Source organism: Nannospalax galili, unplaced genomic scaffold (assembly GCF_000622305.1).
Source record: "Nannospalax galili isolate Female #2095 unplaced genomic scaffold, S.galili_v1.0 scaffold406, whole genome shotgun sequence".
Classification (NCBI taxonomy): domain Eukaryota; kingdom Metazoa; phylum Chordata; class Mammalia; order Rodentia; family Spalacidae; genus Nannospalax; species Nannospalax galili.
Genome location: NW_008357033.1, coordinates 7,089,335 through 7,110,598, shown reverse-complemented (window position 1 = coordinate 7,110,598; position 21,264 = coordinate 7,089,335). Strand labels below are relative to the sequence as shown.

The following is a 21,264-nucleotide window of genomic DNA, read 5'->3' as shown; positions in this document are numbered from 1 at the left end:
CCCCTTTTTTTTTTTTTTTTTTTTTTTTGGTCTTTTTGAGAGGAGCTCACTATGTAGACCAGGCTGGCCTTGGACTCCCAGAGATCTCCACCACCACTCCCAGACATTTAGGAGGCAGAGATGGGAGATCAGAAGTTTAAGGTTATCTTGGCTAAGTGGTGAGTTTGAGGCCAGCCTGATCTATACAAGACTGCAAATACAAAACTTAAATTTGGAGTGAACTAATCACTTTCAGGACTTTTGCAGTGCTGGGGGTTTAAAAGGTTTAGTGCATTCTAGACAAGTGCTCTGCCATTGAGCTATATCCAGCTGGTCTCACTTAAGTTACTTACTCTGGCCTTAAACCTGGGAACTATTGAAACATCTAGGTACTGGGTGCTATGTGTGGGAGAAGCAACTTTGAATAACTTCAGATCACAACCACTTTGGCCTGTCATTTGTATTTGAATTTTCAGTACTAAAAAAGATATATTCAAAACTTTAAAGAATTCACAAACTAACTCTAGGCCTGTGTGGTGAGGTTAGAGATGGTTAAACATCAGGCCCAAGCCTGTCCCCATTACCCACCCACCCTCAGGATAAACAACTCAAGAGTTTCTAAAGCATTCTGAATTTCATGCTAAGTATGATTCAGGTTTCTTGGGCCCAGAGCTTGTATGGGCTCTAAACAGCCCCACCCCTGGCCAAACATTTGGAATCCAGAGCAAGTGAAGTATGAAGTCAACCCCTGCCTACGTCCTGTTTCACCTGTGAGCCCACTACAGTGTGCTGAGCAGGACTCCCAAGGGAGGGAGAGTGAAAGGTGGCATTGTGAAAATGACCCTAATTCTCTGAGACTGCTGAATTAATGGGCTGGGGGCCCTAGCAAAGGCACTGAGGCTGACTGGGAAGGACAGGAGAGGCCAAGGCTCGCCAACATGGGAGGGGAGGCCTGTGATTGAGCTAGGGAGGACTAGCTGAGTTCCATGGAATCCACACTGGGGCTGGAAGCCGAATCCTTCTGGATGCTCTCAAAGAGGGCAGTGAGTTCAGGGTTGGATCGGATCTGGGCAGAGAAATCAGCCATGCTGGGGCTTTTTCCCACCTCAGGGATGGTGAGCAGGGCGGCCACTGCCCGCATGGCTGAACGTTTCAGTTCATCCTGCTTCTCAAACTCCTGCTTCACTGAACCAGCCTTGACCTGCAGAAGACAAGGAGAGGTGTCTTTTGCTTAGCCTGGACTGACGATATCCACCATGTGTAAAAAATTATAAATATATGAGACTAGAGAGATAGCTCAGTGTTAAGAGCACTGGCTGCTCTCAGTAGGGGGGACCCAGCTTCGGTTCCCAACACCCACATGGTGGCTAACCATTGCCCTAAACTCCAGTTCCAGGGGATCTGATGCCCTCTCCTGGCCTCCATGGGTATTGCACAACACAGGTGCACTTACACGTAGGCAAAACATGCATAAGTAAAAAAAATTTTGAAGTTGTAAACATAGGTAGATTTCAAACTAATGCCTAATTTCGTTTGATTCACAGCTACACACAGACCCTGCCTCAAAAAAAAAAAAGATGGAGAGAGATCAAGAAAGATAACCGAGGGGTTGGATGGCTCTGCAGTTAAGAGTACTGGCTACTCTTGCAGAGGACCTGGATTTGGTTTCTAGCACCCACATAGCTCAAGCTGCAGGGGATCCAATCCCTTCTCGTTTCCACAGGCATTGAACTCACAGGGGCACTTACATATATGCAGTCAAAACACTCATACACACAAATCTTTTAAAAAAAAAAAAATAAGTCAACCTCTGGCCTCTACAAGCACACAACACATTCACCTGTATTCACACATGCACACACATGAACAAGTACAGCACATACATAGATGACTTCTTTCATTCAACAGGTCTTCATTGGGGCCCTGAGCATGCCAGGCTGTTCCCAGCACTGCAGCTTTCCATAAGGGCTTCACTCCAAGTCCCCTCAAGACCGTGAGACACTCAATGTGAGCAGTGACTCTGCTCTAATTGGCCAATCAATCACAAAAGTCAGACCTAGCTTCCCAACTGGGATCTGAGTGGACTCTGTAGGGAAGCCAGTTGAATGTCACACCCTTGGTACCTCACGACCCAGCACCCAGGCAGTGTTAAATGAAGGAATCCCCTGTGTGAAGCTGGATCTTCAATTTGCCAGCTGTGTAGCCAGTGCAACAGAAGCTTCTAGGGCAAAGGTGGGGAAGAAGGAAGCTGCTGACCCATCACTGCTGTGCACATGGTGCCCAGCAGGTGGTAACCCAGCAGATGCTCTAAGGCTCAAGCCAAGGCAGGACAAGGTCTTAGTGTACCTTGGCTGTGCAGGTGGCTCTGAGCGGTTCCATGAGTCGGTCCACCCTTTGCAGCACAGGTGCAGGACACAGGGTGGCCAGCCGGGCCAGCATGATGAAGGTCAGCATCTGCATGAGAAATGAGACAGAGCTCAGTGAAATGGCGGGAGAACAGAACAGCAGACCCAAGGGAAGAGAACCCTGCAACCAAGTCCAAACCAGCACCAAGTCCCATTGGGACCCTGCCTGAGGCTCTCCCACTCTGAGCCCGTGTCCTCCTCTAGAAGATGTAAATGATGATACTGAGCTTTGCCAGCCACTCTTAGCTGTGCAGGACAGTACTGAGTAATAGGCATTAGGGAGGGGCAGGCAGTGAGGAAGCCACATGGGGCGGGAAGGAGCAGGGGGCCTGTGCTCCAAGTACAGAGCTCACAGTTCCTGCTGACAGTGGCTCAGGAGATGGAACAGTTCAGACTGGCTTGAGAGTGTCCCCCCAAAGTTCATGTACTGGAAGACTGGTCCCTGGTTTAGCAACACAGAGAGGTGATGCGCCTTCGACAGGAGAGTCTGCTTAGGTCGTTGGGCGTGCTCGCCTTGGAAGGGTTAATTAGTTCCCAGAGGAACTGGGTTCCCATGAGAGCAAACTGTAAAAAGAATATGCCTCACTCCACTCTCTTCACCATGTGAGCACTTCTGCATGGCTCCTGTCACTGTGATGCCAACCAATGTGAGGCCACCAGAGCCTAGCAGACTCCAACAACAGACTCAGAACCTCCACATAGTGAGCTAAACAAACCTTTAATAATTCCTAAAGTTTTTTTAATATATTATTTTTATTTGATGTGTATGAGTGTATTGCCTGCATGTATGTGAGTGCACCTGTCGTGCAATGCTGCCGAGGTCAGAAGAGGGTGTCGGATTCCCCTGGAACTGGAGTTAAGGATGGTTTGTAGCTGCCATGTGGGCGCTGGGAATCGGACCCAGGTCCTCTGCAAGAGCAGTCAGTGCTCTTAACCGCTGAGCCATCTCTTCAGCCCCTAATTCCTAAAGTTTTAGTTAATATGTGTGTGTGTTTTACATGAATGCAGGTGCCCTTGGAGGCCAAGGCATCAGATTCCCTGGAGCTGGAGTTACAAGTGGCTGTGAGCTATCTAATATGGGTGCTGAGAACAGAATCTGGGTCCTCTGCAAAAGGAGCATGGGTTTTTAACAACTGAGCCATTTTACCAGCCCCAAACCCTTTCTTATAGCATACCTGCCACAGGTCATTTTGCTATAGCAACAGAAAACAGACTAATACAATAAAAAAGTGTGGGACTGTACCTAGCATTGATAGGATGTTTTCAAAAGGAATCCCTATTTTCAGGTAAAATCTCTTGATTTTTAAAAAACTGTTTACCTACCTACCTACCTATTAAGACAGAGTCTCCTGATAGCCCTGGCTGGCCTGGAAATCACTATGGAGAACAGGCTGGGCTTGATCTCGGAGATCCTTCTGAGTTCCCAGCACTCAGGAGGCAGAGGTGGGCAGATCTCTATGAGATCAAGGCCAGCCTGGCCTCCATAGAGAGTTCTGGGCCAGTTGAGGCTACAAGAAGACCCCATCTCAAAAAGACAACAACAAAAAAGTATGTGCAACCATGTCTGGCTAAGCTTTTTTAAAAATTTATTTTTTATTTTTATGTGTATGAAAGTTTAGCCTGCATGTGCCTAGTGCCTCCAGAAGAGGGCTTTGGATCCCCTGGAACTGGAGTTATTGATGGTTGTAGGTCACGGTGTGGGTGCTGGGAACTGAACCTGGGTCCTCTGCAAGAGCAGCAAGTGCTACCATCTCTTAGTCCCAAATCTCTTTGATTTGTAGTTGTTGATAACACTTAAATCTACACAAAGTAAAAACTGTAAAGTCACCTAAACACGTCAATAGGCCTGGATCTAGCATGCTGGGCGTGCTCCATGAGAAATGTCTGAGACCTGGCTCCCTGTTCTTGACACAAAGTGTTGGCATAGCTGCTTTTGTGGGGTTCCTGGAGTACAGACAAACAAGCTTGGGGCAACTGGCTCCCCTTGCCCTGGGCTAGGCCTGGGTCTGTCAGGGGCTTGTCCTACCCTGATGTCATAGTGATCCTTCAGCCCATCCTCTATGTGGTTTAGAAACTCGCAGATATCCAGCTGGCCCAGGCAGCTCTCAAGCAGTGAGTACATACACTCAAAGGCCACCTTCCGCACATCCAGCCCATCATCCACAGTATGCTTGAAGGGCCCCATCTCCACCTGCAGGAGGGAAGCACACAGGTTTGCAGCCCCGGGGAGCAGAGTTCCTCCCCTAGTTCCTGCAACTCACCCCCACCTACTCTGCACTAAGTCACACCTAGCCCCAAGTCACACCTCATGCTCTCGCCTCAGGCCTCTGCTCAGCCTGCAGTGCCCTTTCTCCTATTCATATCTGCTGAGCAGGCAGTGTCAGGCATCATGGGGAACATCTTACTCAAGCATTAAAAATACCTTAGGAAGATCTGAGGATGTGTCTCATTTGGTTGAGTGCTTGCCTAGCATACATATAGCTTTGGGTTTGATCTCCAGCACCACAAAAACAAAGTGTAGTGGCACATGCCTGTAATTCCAGCACTTGAAAGGAAGAAACAAGAGGATTAGGAATTCAAGGTTATTCTCAGCTATATAGCCTGGACTACATAAGATCCTGTTGCAAGAAAAAAAAACAAGAGAACCTTAGGAAAAAAGTGCTGTTACAATCCCACTCAACATACAAGGAAACTAAGGCTAGAGAGGTTAATTAACATGCTCAGGGACACACAGCTGGTAAATGGCAGAATCGGACTCGGAGACCCAAGTCTCTGAAGCTTTTAACCATGAGATCCTGCTTTTAACAGTAAATTCCTATTCACGCCTCAAAACTCAAATACTTTTCTTTTGAAAACTTTTCCTATCCCTCTAAAGAGAGTTGCTTCCTCCTCAGACCTTTGGGTGGCATGGTATGATGACTTAGCTGTCAATCACCTTGACTTTATGCCCCTTAAACCCTCATCTGCCATCTGGGCTGTCAGTAAATGCTGCTCTCCTGGACACAAGGCTGAGCTCCTTAGTGGCAGAGCCAAGTATGGCTGTGTCCTGGGACTTACTCTGGCTGAATGACAAGAATTGTTGACACAACAGTCCAAATGCTTGGGACCACTGGTTTGTAGACTTGGGTTTTGTTTTTTGCGTTTGGATTTTGGAATATTTACATATCCATAAAGACATCACGGAGATGTCATAACCTAAGTCTAAACACAGAATTCATTTATGTTTCTTAAACACCTTCTACACAGCCAGAGGCATTTTCAGACATTTATAAAGTTGTCTGCATTTTTACTGTGACCTGACCTAAGAGGTCATAGGTAGCATCATGCTTGTGCTCAATACTTTTATGCACTTGGTTTTGGAGACTGGGATGTTCAACCTGACCCTGTGCCAGTGAGCACCATGGCTGTAGTAAGCACTTAGGGGCTTATCCCTCATCCCATGCCATACCAGCCCTGAGGTGCAGACATGGTGATTGTCCTCATTTATCTCTAGGAGAAACAGATTCAGAGGGCACTGAGTGGCCCTGGCTGGGCCACACTCCTGGGAAAGTGAAGGGCATGGTATGATCATGGCCATGTGCCCTTGGCACCTGTGTGGGGAGATTTTATCCTAGTCCTGCTAGCAAAGCACAAGAGGCTCAAGGGGACAACTAACAAGGGGCTGGGTCATGCCAGGCACCCGTGCTATTCTGCACCTCTCGGATGAGATCCCGGCGGATCTTGGTCTCCAGGTAGAGGAGGGGCAGGATCTCATCCAGCAGGTCCCGGACCAGTGAGGGCTTGTTGTGCACGGCTGAGTTGAAGAAGGTGAGTGTGGCCCGGCGTACATTCAGGTCTGGGTCCTGCAGGCTCTCCATGAACTCTGCTGCAGGAACAAAGAGGGACATAGATAGGACACAAAGTCACCTCTGCAGTACACCTTGGTGACCTGAGCAGTGTAGGCTGAGGGGTGGACAGATCCTGAACATCTACTTTATACCAGGCACAGCCACTCTCAAAGTCCACATAAGACTGCCTGGCTTCTCACTATGTGGACAACCTCGATGCCCTATTCAGCAGCACAATATTAGGATTAAGGATGTGACAGTGGCTATGAAGCACAGGGCAGAGTGCCAGCACAGCAGAAAGATTCTGTTTTGTTTTGAGACGGCCTCACTGCACATCCCAGGCTGGCCTTCAATTCAGGTTCTTCCTGCCTAGGTCTCGAGTGCAGGACAGGCGAGTGTCACCTTCCTGAGAATAGGCTTTTTGAACAGTTTACTTTTGAGAACTTTGACCATTTTCTACTTATTCTGGAAGAATGGTGGGAATGGAGCCTAGGGCCTTGCACATACTAAGAAAATGCTCTACCACTGAACCTCAACCAGAAAAAATAACTCCCAGAGTACAGAAACCTGGCAAGCTCCACTACAACCAGGTGACCATCATCAATCACAGGACACATTGCTGTCATAGGACCGTTGGTGTGTCCCACTGGGAGGAACTGCAGTCCCCCAGTAGAGCAGGACTTAATAACACTGGGGACCTTGTGACCCTTTCCACTGTGCCACACTGGCTCCTGTTCTGTCTCAGTGAGAACACAGCAAGGGAGTCCGACAAGTCTTAATCTTCTCTTGAAACTCATCATTTCCTTATCTGTGAAATGGGGCCCATGCTCTCTATCATGTTAGGGCTATGAGAATTAACTATGATGTGTTGTATCAAAGGGCATTACACGCTACCCAATTCAGAGAGCTCAAAAACTGAGGGTCAAACACACTAAGAAAATTTGAGGTGCCTGAAATCCTGGCATTGAGAAGTAAAGGCAGGAGGATCAGGAGTTCAAGGTTATCCTTAGCTACAAAGTAAGTTTGAGTCCAGCTTGGGTTACATGAGACCCTGTCTCAAAAAACAAAACAGAACAACCAAGGCTGGAGAGATGGCTCAGTGGTTAAGAGCACTGACTGCTTTTGCAGAGGACCTGGGCCCAATTCCCAGTGCCTACATGGTGGCTAACAACTGTCCAACTCCAGTTACAGGGGAATTAATTGGACACTCTCTTCTGACCTCCACGAGAATTGCATGCCACAGGTACACTTAAATACAGGCAGGCAATACACTCATACATATTAAATGGAAATAAAATATTAAAAAATTAAAAAAAAATTAGCCAAAGGAAAACAAAAAACAAAACCCAAAAAACCCAACCAAACCACACTATGGCAAAACTGAAACCTACCAGTGGCGGCCCCTAGGCATGGTAGCCACTATAGCTCATCCAGACAGAGGAAGAGTGGCTAGAGCCATAGCTCAGTGATTAGGAGCACTGGCTCCTCTCACACAGGACCTGGGTTCAGTTCCCAGCACCCACATGGTGCTCACAACTGCCTGTAACTCCAGTACCAGGGGATCCGACGCTCTCTTTTGGCCTCTATAGGCATGGCACATGTGGGGCATACATGCAGGCAAACACTGATACACATGAAATAAAAATAAATCTTTGAAGAAAGAAAAAAGGGAAATGAGGTTGGAGGCCAGCCAGGTCAGAGGAAATGAGACTCAGCCATAGGAAGGGGGATGCCAGGCCTATCCAGATTTGGTGGTAACACAGGAATTTGAAGGCAGGTCTCCTCACTTGAGAGTCAGGCCCTGCTGTCCATTACAGGGTGAGTGGCCTTTGAATCTGACTCCCTTGGCTAATTTGTAAGGAGTCCCAGCCAAGCTCCAGGATGGGGTGGAGGGTACTGGCTGTGGCCAAGACAGGAAGTTGGGGAGGCTCACCGATATAACTCTTCAGGAGGGGGTCAATAGGGTGTGGCTGGTCCGAAATGAGGAACTTGACGGCAGTGATGACTGTGCTGCGGGTGTATGGCTGACCTGCAGGATGAGAGGCAACAGTGTAGGGAAGGGGTGGGGTCAAGCTGGAGACCTGTGGCCAGCAAAACACAGAAGTCTACTCCTCCATCGGAGAAACAATCCCCTCCAGGAAGACCATGCAGTCATTCCCCTTAGCAGCTTGCAATCTGCCTAACTCTTCCTTCTGCAGTTGGGGGAGTAAATGGCTGGGTCTTGGGCCCACCCTGCAGGTGTCAATGGAACACCAGGTCCCAGAAGTAAGATCTGCCCATGCCGGGCAGAGTGGCGCACACCTTTAATCCCAGCACTTGGGAGGCAGAGGCAGGTGGATCTCTGTGAGTTCAAGGCCAGCCTGGTCTACACAGTGAGTTCCAGGCCAGCTGGGGCTACAAGGAGACCCTGCCTCAAAAAGACCAAAAAAAAAAGATCTGCCCTTAGGCTGAGACTACACTGGGTGTTTCAGACATTCTCTCAGTTCAACTTCACAATAGTTCTGTTGACACATAATAATAAAATATTCGTTAAAACAACGAATTGTTTTAAGAAGGCATTGTGGTGCTTGACTGTCAAACCAAGGACTCAGAATCTTCATGAGCTCAAGGCTAGCCTGGGCAACAAAGTGAGATTTTTGCCTCAAAAACAAAACAAAGAAATGACTAAGAAAGACCATCAATCTGTTTTCTACACAAGGAAAGAGAGGCTTAGCTCACATTTGAAGCTACACAGCTGACCCAGAATTCTCAGCTAGGTCTCTCCTGAGCCCAAGGTCCCCAGCAGGCAACAAGGGACACTGTGGCAGGCAAGGATATTCCCACAGACCTCAGACCTCCCCCAAGCTCAGTCACAAAGACTTGCTTCATTGCATTTTGCTGCTGGCTTTCTGAGTGGAGTATCTGGAGAAAGGAAGGGGACATGGCTAAGGATGAGGATCCATGTTCAGATCCCCTGAACTGCTTGCTAGGATTCAGTAAACCAAGGCAAGGAAACCACATGGGCAGAAAAGGGAGATGGAGACAAGGATAGGCATGCAAACAGCCATCCAGGAAGTCCTAGAACTTTCTAGAAGCAAGTCACTAATTTGGGCCGAAGGATGTACCTCAGGGGTAGAGCATGTGCTAAGCAGCCCTGAGTTGGGTTCCCAGCACTGCAAAAACAAATTTAGGCCCTCAGCTTCAGAGATTTGGCATGTTAGCTGGTTGTTACCCTGTGCAAGGAAATTGGTGCCTAGAAAAAGCATGGTCCTTCCTCATCTTGAGACTCTATCAAGATTCCACCAATAATGTGACAATGTCTTCAATGCCGTCCATTTGTGGTGAGGGCCAGGCAGCTGCTTCTGCCCAGCCTGACAGCCCAAGTAGGCCTGTGCTGGGACCTATGACAAATCCTGTTTCTCCCTGCTCTGTGGTAAGCAGGACTTGTACCTTGTATTTGTACCTTGTCAGCCACTACACTACTCAAAGCCTGGAGATCTTTTCCTAGGAGCCAGAGCCCACAATTTGCTTGCCTAGCTTCTGAGGGAGGTCTGACAGGATGTGCCCTCCTGACTGCTCCTGATCCTTGCCAAACCTCAAGGGCATGTCACAAAAGCCCTGGATTCCCTAGCATTTGCTCTTTGTACCTTTGCAGCCTCCAGTCCCTCAATGAGCTGCTGCTTCTACACTGTTCTTTTTTATTTTTTAGATAGAATCACATGTACCCCAAGCTGACCTCAAACTCACTATATAGCTGAGAATGACTTGGAATTTTTGGTCTTCCTGCCTCCACCTCCCAAATGCTAAGATTACAGGTGTGTGTCACTATGAACAGGGCTTCGTATATGCTAGGCAAACACAACTGAGCCACATTCCCAGTCCTCAGAGAACTGCTTTAACTTTTGCCTGAAGCATTCAGTGAGTTGTGTGGTTTCAATCTGAAATGCCCTCCATAGGCTCCTGTGTTTTGAACACTTGGTCCCCAGCTGGTGGTGCTGTGTGTTGCGGGGGGTGTTGTACAACATTTGGGACATGGGGTCTGGCTAGTAGAAGTAGGCTGCTGAAGGTGAGCCTTGTCAGAGCTGTGATTCCAGCCTGAGTTGTTTCCTAATTCACCAAGATGTGAACAAGTCACACTGCAAGCTCCTGCTGCCATGGACCAAGCTGCTCCTGCCACCATGCCTTCCTCTCCAAGACTGAATGTTCCCTTTAAACTGAGCCAAAATAGACCTCTCCTCTCTAAAGTTGTTCTGTCACATATTTTATCACAGCAATGAGAAAACTAACACAGCTTGTGTCCCAGCCAGGATTATGAAAATGGCATCATGAAACATATCCCACTTTTGTGTGTGTGTAGCTAGGAATGAAACCCAGGGCCCCGTATAAACTAGGTACACAATGAGCTACAGCCCCATTGCCTTTTCTTTCCTCTCCTCCCCTGCCCCTTTCTTTCTTTCAAGTCTAGGTCTCACTAGGTTACCCAAGCTGGCTTTAAATTTGCTCTGTAACCAGGTAGGCCTTGAGGTCATAATCCTTCTGCCTCAGTCTCCCAAGTAGGTAGGACATTCTAGCTATAGGATTATACGACTATAATCCTAGTGGCATCTGAAACCCTACTGTCTTAGTGTCCTTGGGGGACACATCCCAGGACCTCTGTGGATACTAAGCCAATGATGCCCAAGTCCATTTACAAAACAGTGTGGAGTTTGCACAGAACTTATACATATCCTTCCAGTCTTTTCTACATTCTTTACAATACTTGACATGCCAATAGTTGTTATTCTATATTGTTTAGGCTAAAGGTCTGGTGAGATGGCTCTTGCTATAAAGGCACTTCCTGCCAAGCCTGATGACCTGAGTTCAATCCCTGGGACCTACATAATAAAAGAAAACGACTCCTCCAAGTTGTCCTCTGACCTCAACATGCATGCCATGGTACATGCATGCGTGTGTACATACACACGAAAATGTTTTTTAGAAAAAGGAAATAAAGACAAGTCTGCATGAGTTCAGCACAGAAAATATTTTCTTGGGATATTTTTGATCCAGGTTGGTTAAATCTGTGGTGCAGAAACCTTGAATGAGAGGGATGTTTGAGGTGGAGGCACATCAAAGACTGTTTCCCTCTACCCTAGAAGCCACACAGGAGGAAGGCTGTAAGTCCCAGGAAGTACTTTCTATTTCTGCGTCTGAATGGACAGACATGTGACTCTCATCCCCAGTAAGATGTGTGAATGCTTGGGGGTCAAGTGTCCACTTCCTGCTGGGCCAGCTCTGGCTATACCTGTTCCCTTACCTGCAGCAAGCTGCTTCCGGAATCGAGGCAGGAGGAAAGGAGGGTTCACAAGCACCAGCTTCCCAATGCACTCAGCCACCACACCTCGTGTGCCCTCTTCCGGGCTCTCACAGCGCTGGAAGAGCAGTGCCCAGATGTCCTCTGCATAGGGCTTCAGACTGTCAGGCTGGGAGGCCCCCAGGGCCTCCCTGAGTGCATGCAGCAGCAAGTACTGCCGCCGGGGCTCTGCCTCAATCTGTGCCAGCAGGAAAGGCAGGAAGTCGGGCAGGTTGCCAGCACCCACACGGCCCAGGGCATAGGCAGCTGCAGCCCTCACATCCTCATTGGGAGACCCCAAGGCTTCCAGGAGCACTGCCTTCAGCTCTCTCTGGGGGCCTGGCCCAGCCACCTGGCCCACCTCAGCCAGTGACAGAAAGGCCAAGACTTTGACCCCCGTGCTTGAGTGGGGCGACCTGGCATCACAGACCAGGCGGCTGGCAGTGCCTGCTGCCTCCTGGGGACAGGCAGCTGAGAGGGCTGCCACACACCGAGCCAGTGAGTGGAACACCTGCTTGTGCAGGCCTGGTCCCGCATCCCTAGCCTGGTCATAAACAGGTGCAATGAGCAGGTTGATGAGCTCAGAATACTCCACACATGGGGGGCGGGTCCCCACCAGTGCTTGCAGGAAGCCTTCTGTGGCAGTCAGCACTCCAGTAGGCAACAGGGGTGAGCGCAGCAATCTCAGTAGCTCTGCCAGCACTGGTCCACTGACCTCTATCAGAGAGGCCGGCTGGGCCTGGGTCACTGTGGCAAGGAAGTCTACAGCCAGTTGGGCCACATGCATATCACTCTCACTGACCAGAGCCGGCAGCTCAGCCAGCACAGCCCGTACGGCTGGTGGAGGCAGGCTGAGTCCCTGACTCTGAGCCAGGGCATCTAAGGCAGCAAGTGTGGCCAGCCGCAGTGCCCGCTGATTCTTGCGCAGGAATGATGCCAGGATGGGCAACGCCTCAGCCAGGATGGGCTTCAGGTCAAGTTGCAATGGGGACACAGCCACCAGAGTCAGCGCCTTGACAGCAGGCAGCCGGGTGATCTCATTTCGCAGGCGGTCCAGGAGAAGCAGTAGTGTGGGCTCCAGGTCATCCCCAAGCCGGTCGCCCAGGTGGCCTACAAGGTGGCCCACACAGGAGATGGCCCGCTCCTTCACCTCCTGGTCCAAGTCAGTAGCACGGAGTCGTGCCAGGGTGGCTGTGGACAATTCTCCAACATAGGGCTCAGGATCCAGCATCCGAGGCCTGTTCAGCGGCCACAGAGCCCTCACCAGCTCCTGCAGCACCAGCAAGGCATCAGCTGCCACCTTGTAAAAAGGATCTGCCACGCAGGCCATCACAGGTGGCAGAAGGGTGGGCAGGTGTGGGTGGAAGGCCTCAGCCGGTTCTGTACCTAACAGTCCCTGCAGGAAGGCCAGGGCATCCATCCGAATGGTAGAGGAGCTGGAGTGGTCAGCCAGCGAGAAGACAATGCCTTCAGGTGGGAACAAAGGTTATGGGGTAAAGACCCTGACCCAGCCTGGGGATGTAGTGACCACAGGCATCCACACTGAACCAAAGTAGCCAAAACTCTCACAGAAGTCCCCAGAGGTCACAGCTTGGCCAGAGGCCAAGGCTGAGGGAAACAAGGCCAGGACTTGCTCTCCTTGTAGACAAAGGGGAGGCACTGTGGGCTGTCACTGCACAGGGTTCAACCCAGGATGGTGGCCCAGGCTCTCAGGGAGTAAGGGCTCAATATTGGGCAGGGGTCTGTTTTTCGGAAAAAAGCCCAAAGAGTACACACCAGGTTGTAGCCCAGCCTACCTGACACCAGCATGGGCATGTACTCTGCCAAGCTGCCAGGGAGGACACCTGCCAGCTCGGTGAGGAGGCTGAAGCAGCCTTGTCGGACCCGCACATTCCGATCCTTAAGTTGTCGCTGCAGAGCCTTCATAACCAGGGGCACCTGTGGGCAGGTTGGGTGATCAGGAACCAGGCCAGGAAGCCTCCCCCGAGGAGGACACCAGTGTGGACAGAACACCTCAGTACCCATCACTCTCTGTGCCAGTCACCTGATTCAGATTCCAGACACAGAATGACTACAGCTTCCATCTTGTAAATGTAGACAAGGAACTGGTTCAAAGTGACCCAGGCAGCCTGGCTGTCATCACCATCTCCATGAGAAGTTGAAGCCTTCCTGGTCCCATCACAGGAAGGATACTAACACCACCCAGACCTGCATCTCCAATTTGACTCACGCATCTTCTGCCTGTCTAGTGGCTCAACCTAGGTATCTGCTATGGTTTGGATAAGGTTTGTGCATACAAGGACTCATGATATTGTGAGTTTGGTCCCTGGTGTGGTGGTACTAGGGGTGGGACCTTGAAGAGGTAGAGTTAGTGGACGGTCACTAGAAGGAGTAGTTCTAATGGACAGGGCCACTAACAAGTAAGATCTTAGTCCTTCTCTTTGGTGGCTTCCTGTGTCAGCATCGATCATTTAACTTATACACACTCTTGCCACGATGCTACCCGTCATGACATCACACAGCTAGGCAATCCTCTCTAGGGAAGGGACCGTGCTATTTGGACACTGTGTTTCAAACCTGAGTCAAATAAGCCTCTTTTCTTAGTAGGGACCCAGCCTCTGGCATTTTATTATAATGACAGAAAATACACTACTTACAGCCAATAAGGTCTTTAAACATAAATGTATAGAAGTCTGGTCTAGGGGTTGGAGATGGATCAGTGGTTAAGAGCACTGACTACTCTTGCAGAGGACCTGAGTTCGATTCCCAGCACCTGCATGGCAGCTATGAACTGTCCTTAACTCCAGTTCCAGGGGAATCCGAAGCCCTCTTCTGACCTCTGCAGGACTGCACGACACAGGTGCACACATGCAGGCAATATACTCATACACATAAAATAAAAATTAAAAAAAAAAGAAGTCTGGTCTATACATTTATGTATAGGACACCGGTTCCTCAGTGTCTCCTATCCCAGTAGACCTAGAAGTCAACTGATACCTGCCTGTCTAAGACACATCCAACCCATCATCAACAAGATCCAATGATTCAGCTCAAACCCTACTTTTCAGGCCTGACTATTCCTCTCAATCCCTCTGCTAACACTGAGGAAAAGGTGCCGTCTCTTGTTACCTGGATGCAGTTGCAATGTCCTCCTGTTGGTCCCTAGCTAGGATTCTTGTCCTATTAATAATCCATTCTCCACCCAGCAGCCAGAGAACTTTTCAAAGTGGATCAGATCCTGCCACTCTTCCAGGTTGCTTGCTCTTAGAATGAAAGAACTCGTTCTTGCTCTGGAAGCCCACCTGTATTGTTGCCCATGTGTCCCAAGCAGACCAGGGCTAGGGACTCAATCTGAATGTTCTACTGTGTTCTAGTACCCAGCACCCAGGCCAGGCATTGAGCAGGTGCCCACTCCATACCCCTCAGTAGGGGGAGAGATGGGAAGTGCGGAGGTGGAGGGGCAGGGATGGAGGGGTTATAACCGGGGAGGAGGGAGGGAGAGTGGGAGAGGGCATGGCCCACCTGTGCCCTCAGCATGTTGAGGTTGCTGCCTGTCTGGGTGGGCTCCTCCACAGCCTCCAGCCATCCCTTAGGGGGCCTTGTCTGTCGCAGCAACATGATATAAGCTGTGAAGATGTCTGCCTTGACATTCTCTTCCCGCTCCTTGAAGCGGCGGATAAGCGTGGGCGCCAAGGTATAGTGGAAGTCGGGCAGCAGGTCGGGCCGTGAGCTGATCAAGGCTGTCATGCATTTGGCCGCTGCACGGCGAACCTTCCAGCTCATGTCGTCATCATCACTGTACTCATCTTCACTCTCTGAGCAAGAATAAGACACCTGGAGCCTTGTCTCCCAGCCCAGGGAGGATGGCAGCAGAATCCCTACCCTGGACTTCGCCTTCTGAAAATCACTATTGGCACCTTCCTGGGAATGCCATCCAACCTGAGGTGGGCTAGGAATGGCAAGCCCTTCAATCCACACTCTCATTTCAGCCTCATGGCACCCTTTTGGGGCAGGGGCTGTTCCCCATTGTAGAGAACAGAACTGGAGCCTAGAGACAGGAAGCAGCTTTAGCAAACATTTACAGCCCTTCCTCTGTCTTCAGACCCTTGTCTGACTACAGCAGGGAAAAAGTAGGCTGAGTGTGCTGCCTCAGGCCTGTAATCCAGCACTTGAGAGATGGGGTAGGAGGATCAGGAGTTCAAGACCAGTGTGGGCTACGCAGTAAGACCCTGCCCTCCCTCACAAAAGATAACATGGACCCTATGTCTGCAATGGAGACTCAGAGATGCCATCTTGGGCTCAAGTCACCTCCTGGCTTCAGGCCTGGATGTTTCACTTACTGGGATTTCCAAAGGGAGGCCACCTTCCTGTGGTCTTTTCCCTAACCTAGTCATAGTCTCTCAAGAGTCCTGATTTCGAAGGTATTCAAGCAAAGCAAACGCCAAAGAAAGAATGGGTCTGTATGACCTCCTTCTTTATAGACCCTGAGAGGTAGCAGACCACAAGTCTACCACCCCCTCAGAAACAAAGGGACTGCTGACCCCATTTTTAGATGTCAAGACCAAGGCTCAGAGAGAGTGTAAGAAACTCTCCTAAGGGCACATAGCTAGAAAACTGAAAGCTGAGAACCAGGCCCACCCATCTCACTAGGGGAGACATATGAGGACTGAAGGGTGTGAACCTGACCAGCAGCATCCCTTGGCCCAGGATCTGAGACCGGGAGCTCCTACTGTGCCACTGTTGACAACTGAGACTCCCATGGCACACAAATCAGGGTGAGCCATAATGGGCAGCATCCACTGGTCAGCTCAACAGATATTCCCTCTAATGTACCTGTACCACCCCTGAAGAAGCATCCACAGCTCCTTATTGCTGGCAAGAAAATGTTCAATTCCTGGCTTGGCATTCAAAGCTTCTGGGATGCCCATTTGAATTTGTTTCAAGTCTGCATGAGGTCCTAAGTTGCTTGTCTCCACCTATACTCTCTACCTTAGAGATCTGAGAGATGAAGAGGACTCCAGGAACAGAGGAAAGAAGCCATTGAGCCCATTCTCCACCTGGACCTACCGTCTCTCAGTGCCTATCTTTTCATCTCTGGCTTTCCTGGTTAGGCTAAAAGCATTGTCCTGAAAACCATTTATAAAAATGGTGGCTTGGAGGTAGGTGTCTGTCAGAGCTGGCGCAGGTCCTGGCTACGTCACTTCCTAGTGTTTTCTCTGTTTCCTTATCTGAAATATGATAATCATATCTGAGTTTTTAGGGTCACTATGGGGAACATGAGATCAGAGAACTTAGAATACCAGTGGATGTTTGGTGACAATTAGAGCCATTTTTTGGTACCTGCGGGAGCCTGGTTCTAGAACCCACCCTCAAATACCAGAATCCAATGGCTTAGTATCTGATGACACAGTCACTGTCTACATGCTGAGTGTTGGCACATTTCTCTCCCAAGTACTTTTGATCCTGGTTAGTTCATCCTACAGACACTGGGCTGGATATAATGACACTGCCTTCTTTCCTGAGATCTGTGAAGCCAGAGCATGGGGCTAACTTTGGTCACTGTCCCTTGCTGTTCTCCACAACAGGCTGTCCACCTACCTTGCTCACTGAATTCGCTGTCCTCGGTCTCCATCTGCTCCTCGTCCTCATCACTGTCGTGATTATAGTTGGGGTCATGCTTCATGTACTGGAGGCAGAGGCTGGTCACATTGGGCACATGAGGGCCCATCTCCTTGGGGCACCTGTAGGACAAGGAGGGGAGGTTCTAATGGACCCCAGCAGGGCAGGGTGAGGATGGGATCCCAAAATGAGCCCCAAGGTCTAACTGCTTTGAGGCTGGCATCCTGTCCCCCAACCCTCTCCACTGAGTTACTAGGCCTGTCTTCCAGCACAACCCTGGCACCTACTTCCACAGGAAGGCCTCGAAGGCCTGGAGGCAGGACTCCCGGAGTTCATCGTCATCCAGGTTGCAGAATTCTTCCACTAAGGGCACCAGGCGGTCCAGGTGGGCCCCTGCAAGGCCAAGAGGTCACTGAAGCGGCCAAACCTTCCCCAGGTAACCAATTCATAACACTCAGCCTTACTCTGACCTTGTACTTCTGGCCACACAAGGCAAATTCAACTCAGAGGCTTCATGGGCAAGCTGACTGGGGTCTAGCCTGCTGGCTACCTATGTATAATGGGGCTGTAGGCAACTCACAAGTCTTCCTGACTCAGTCTACTGATCACCAAAGTATAGAGACCAATGAACAACACAATACAGACAGACCTTAGCTTGGGTCCCTGCAGAGTAAGCCCATAGCAGAGTGAGCATGCAGTAAGCAGCATGTGAGGCTGGGCCACTTTTGGGGCTGGGTCTTATTCCCACACTAGCATGTCAGTCACAGATAGAACGAAGGGGGAGTAATGCAAGAAGGGCCCCTGCTGGTCTATCTCTATGTTTTAGAGGATGCACCAGCCCTCTTCCAGCTATGCTCTTCCCACAGCACAAGAATGAACATACTGACCTGGAGACCCCCCAACACCCTTTCTAGACTCTATTCCTGCTCAATCAACCCTGAGCCCTAGTCTAAGCCTGCACAGGCCTCTTTCTCAGATCCATGCTCCCTAGTGTGGTCAAGGAGTGGCTGCTAGCAGAATCCCTTTGGGTGAGAGCCAGGAATTTGGAGGGGCTTGGTCATCCTGATTACCCACATTGCTTTGTTCTAGTATGCAGCCCACTCCACAACTGAGTGACTGTCTGAGACAAAGCAAAGGCCAGAATGGAAAAGGGTGTGTATGTGATGGAAATGCTGGGCATCTTGACTGTGGTGTGGGTTCACAAGTATGCATAAAACCCAAAATTTGCTGGAGTACATATTAAACACTGTGGCTAACTATGGATGTATTATCCTCAATAGTTTAAAAAAACTCAAACCTGGCTCACAGGTTATTAAGGTGTACTTGTTAAAATAGAAGATGGAACACATTTTATATAATGGTTTGATGTCATGATTTGTAACTATCCCTGAACCTCAAGGCCATGGAAGTGACTGACTGAGTCCCTTCCAAGGAAAGTCAGTTTGCACTGACTGAGCCCCCTCCAAGGAAAATCAGTTTGCACTAGGCTAGAGCCCCGCCCATACCCATCAAGCCCCACCCAGCTTTAGCCCTGCCCCGCCCTCTTACCAAGGCGGTGGCCAGCCTGGCGGCCCACACTGCCCAAACACTGGATTAGTGTGCGGATGGCTGCGGGGCTGGCAGGTGCACGGGGGCCAGGCAGCCGGTCTAGCAGGTGGTCAGCCAGCTCCACGAAGAGGTCAGTGTTGCAGGCAGCCGCCAGGTGACCAAGTGCCCCTACAGCACGCTTGCGCACCGCCAGGCGAGGACTGCTTAACTGGGGCAGCAGGCAGTGCAGCAGACTAGCATGGAAGGTGCCTAACGGCGCGCCCAACCTGGGGACAGAGAGGAAGGAATGTGAGGCAAGACACCCAGGCAGGCGGCATCCTCTCTGGGCCTCCTCCTCCAAATTGCCATATGCCAAGGCCCTTGGAAACTGGAGAAGCAGCCCTCCAATATCGAGGAGTGACTAAATGATTTATTACAGGTGGGGAAAGCAGAAAAAGATGGCTTTCTGAAGGCCCCTAGTGAATAGTGCATGGCCTAGAGTTGAATTCAGGTGTCCAGTCTCTCAGCTGGGCTGTGGTGGCCATGGTGGCTCCAATGGGGCTATCCCAAATTCCTGGGAGCCTAGGGTTTGCTTCAGTGCCCCTCCCCCAAGTCCACCCTGCCCATTGAGACTAGTGTATGTGGACCAACTCTGACATGACTCTTCTAGTGTGGTGGTGAATGCTTTTAATCCCAGCACTTGGGAGGCAGAGGCAGGCAAAATTCTGTGAGTTTGAAGCCAGCCTGGTCTACATATCAAGTTCCCAGCTGGCCTGGAACTTACTATGTAGACCAGACTACAGGGAGCTACAGAGAGAACCTGTCTCAAACAATCAAACAAACAAACAAACAAAAAAACCCATAAAAAAACAAAAGACATGATCATTCTTCTGTTTAATTCTGCCATGGCTCTCCAGTTCCCTCTGGATACCCTGATGATTACGGCATAGGCAAAAGCTGGTCCTTTGCAGCCCCAGCTCCTTCTCTAATCAAACCAACCCTGGGCAAGTTCTACCCTATAGTGTCCTGAGACCTTTTGTTTCCTTAATCTGTTGCCCTCAATGACCTCACCCTCGTGGACCTGTGTCCAGCCCAGACCACTCTGGGGCCATTGCCTATTTACTCATCTATTGTGTGACAAGGTCTCTGCTGGAAGCCAGGCTAACAGGACAGACTGTTCCCAGGATCTGTCCCCATGGAGTTCACAGTTGAGGGGAACCTCCCAGGCACCACAAACTCAACATGCCTAAATATACACACTTGCTCCTGGAATGCCCCCCACTGTAGCCCTCTGTCCATCCCTTGGTTCCTAAAACAGACTTCTGGGATTATCTTCTAGTCTGTGCCTCTGTGGCCCACTCTAGGTTTGGTGGAGTCCACTTCCTTCAGATAGCCCATGGATGCCAAGCCAGGTCTGGGGGCACAGGACTATAACCTCAATTGCCAGGAAGGCTGAAGCAGAAGGAAGTCAAGTTTAAGGCCAGTCAAGCCTGCAGAGTGAGTTTAAGGTTTGCCTGAGCAACTTAAGAGAGCACCTGTCTCAATAAAAAGTAGAGAGGGCTGGAGATGCAGCTCAGTAGTAGAGCACTTGCCTAGAACGTACAAAGCCCTGGCTTCAATCTCACCACAAAATATAAAAATAAAAGAAGTAATTGGCCAGTCCTGCCTGTCTAGGGAAAGAGCAGGGGAAGAAAGAGATCCATCCTTGGGGCTCCTGCCCAGCCCTTCAGCCTCATCCTTCCACATTACCTTCCACAGTCAGCTCACCATGAACAAGCTCTGGGCTCAAGTGTGTCAGAGCCCAGAACAGATGTTGCTCAGGCATGCCATCTGCAGCTGATTCTGTGTATCAGCCCCAGGCTAACAGACTCCAAGCTATTAGAGGGTAGGTGTCCTGTTAACGGGCTCTGTGGTGGTTTGAATGAAAATGTCCTCCATAGGCTCCTAGTATTTGAACATTTCATCCCTAGTTGGTGGTGCTGTTTTTGGAGGGTTTAGGAGATGTGGCCATGCTGGGGGACGCACATTACCGGGGGCAGACTTAGAGAGTTCTTAAGCCTTACAGGGTTTCCTATTGCTCTCTGCTTTTATGCCTGCTTGATGATGTGATTGCTCGGCTTTCTGCTCTGGCCATCTCTGCTTCCAGGCCTGCCACTGTGGACTCTAAACCTCTAGAATCATAAACTCAAATAAACTCTTTTATAAGTTCCCTTGGTAATAAATATTTTATCACAGCAACAGGAAATAAGGAAAGTAACTAATATAGGCTCCTTTTCGTCATCCCTACACTCACATGCTCAAAGTCCCACATTCCTTCCTCCAAATCCAAGACCCTCTTCTCTTCCCATGCCACCTGGGGATCAGAGACAGTTGGACTACAAGCATATATTGTACTACGGACTACTCATCAACCCTGTGGCATGGAATCTACCCGCTTCCTCTGAAACCCCGACTCTGTCACATGGGCTTGAATTCTCCTCAGAGCCTCCCTGCCATGCTGCCTCTGGCCTTAGGGCCTGAACTCTCCTCAGATCCCCTGCTATGCTGTCTTTCCATGACACTAATAAATCTTCTAATTTTTTAAAATTTATTATTA

The 21,264-nt window shown here is 49.8% G+C and overlaps 1 protein-coding gene across 2 annotated transcripts in view; it reads right to left on the bottom strand.

Moving 5' to 3' along the window:
• Window positions 1-575: 575 nt before the first annotated feature.
• The window catches only part of Cand2 (cullin associated and neddylation dissociated 2 (putative)), a 31,488-nt gene continuing 10,799 nt past the window's right edge, over window positions 576-21,264 (bottom strand). Inside the window, exons 5-15 of one of the 2 annotated variants that reach the window (XM_008854915.3) lie at window positions 18,690-18,955; window positions 17,429-17,534; window positions 17,121-17,263; window positions 15,045-15,337; window positions 13,319-13,460; window positions 11,487-12,989; window positions 8,145-8,240; window positions 6,080-6,249; window positions 4,411-4,575; window positions 2,326-2,433; window positions 576-1,180 (exon numbers count right to left, since the gene is read on the bottom strand). In XM_008854915.3, coding sequence (XP_008853137.1) covers window positions 953-1,180; window positions 2,326-2,433; window positions 4,411-4,575; window positions 6,080-6,249; window positions 8,145-8,240; window positions 11,487-12,989; window positions 13,319-13,460; window positions 15,045-15,337; window positions 17,121-17,263; window positions 17,429-17,534; window positions 18,690-18,955 — 3,220 coding nt within the window. In that variant the 3' untranslated portion in view covers window positions 576-952. The remainder of the gene's footprint in view (window positions 1,181-2,325; window positions 2,434-4,410; window positions 4,576-6,079; window positions 6,250-8,144; window positions 8,241-11,486; window positions 12,990-13,318; window positions 13,461-15,044; window positions 15,338-17,120; window positions 17,264-17,428; window positions 17,535-18,689; window positions 18,956-21,264) is intronic. The other variant, XM_029557070.1, reaches the window with a different exon arrangement.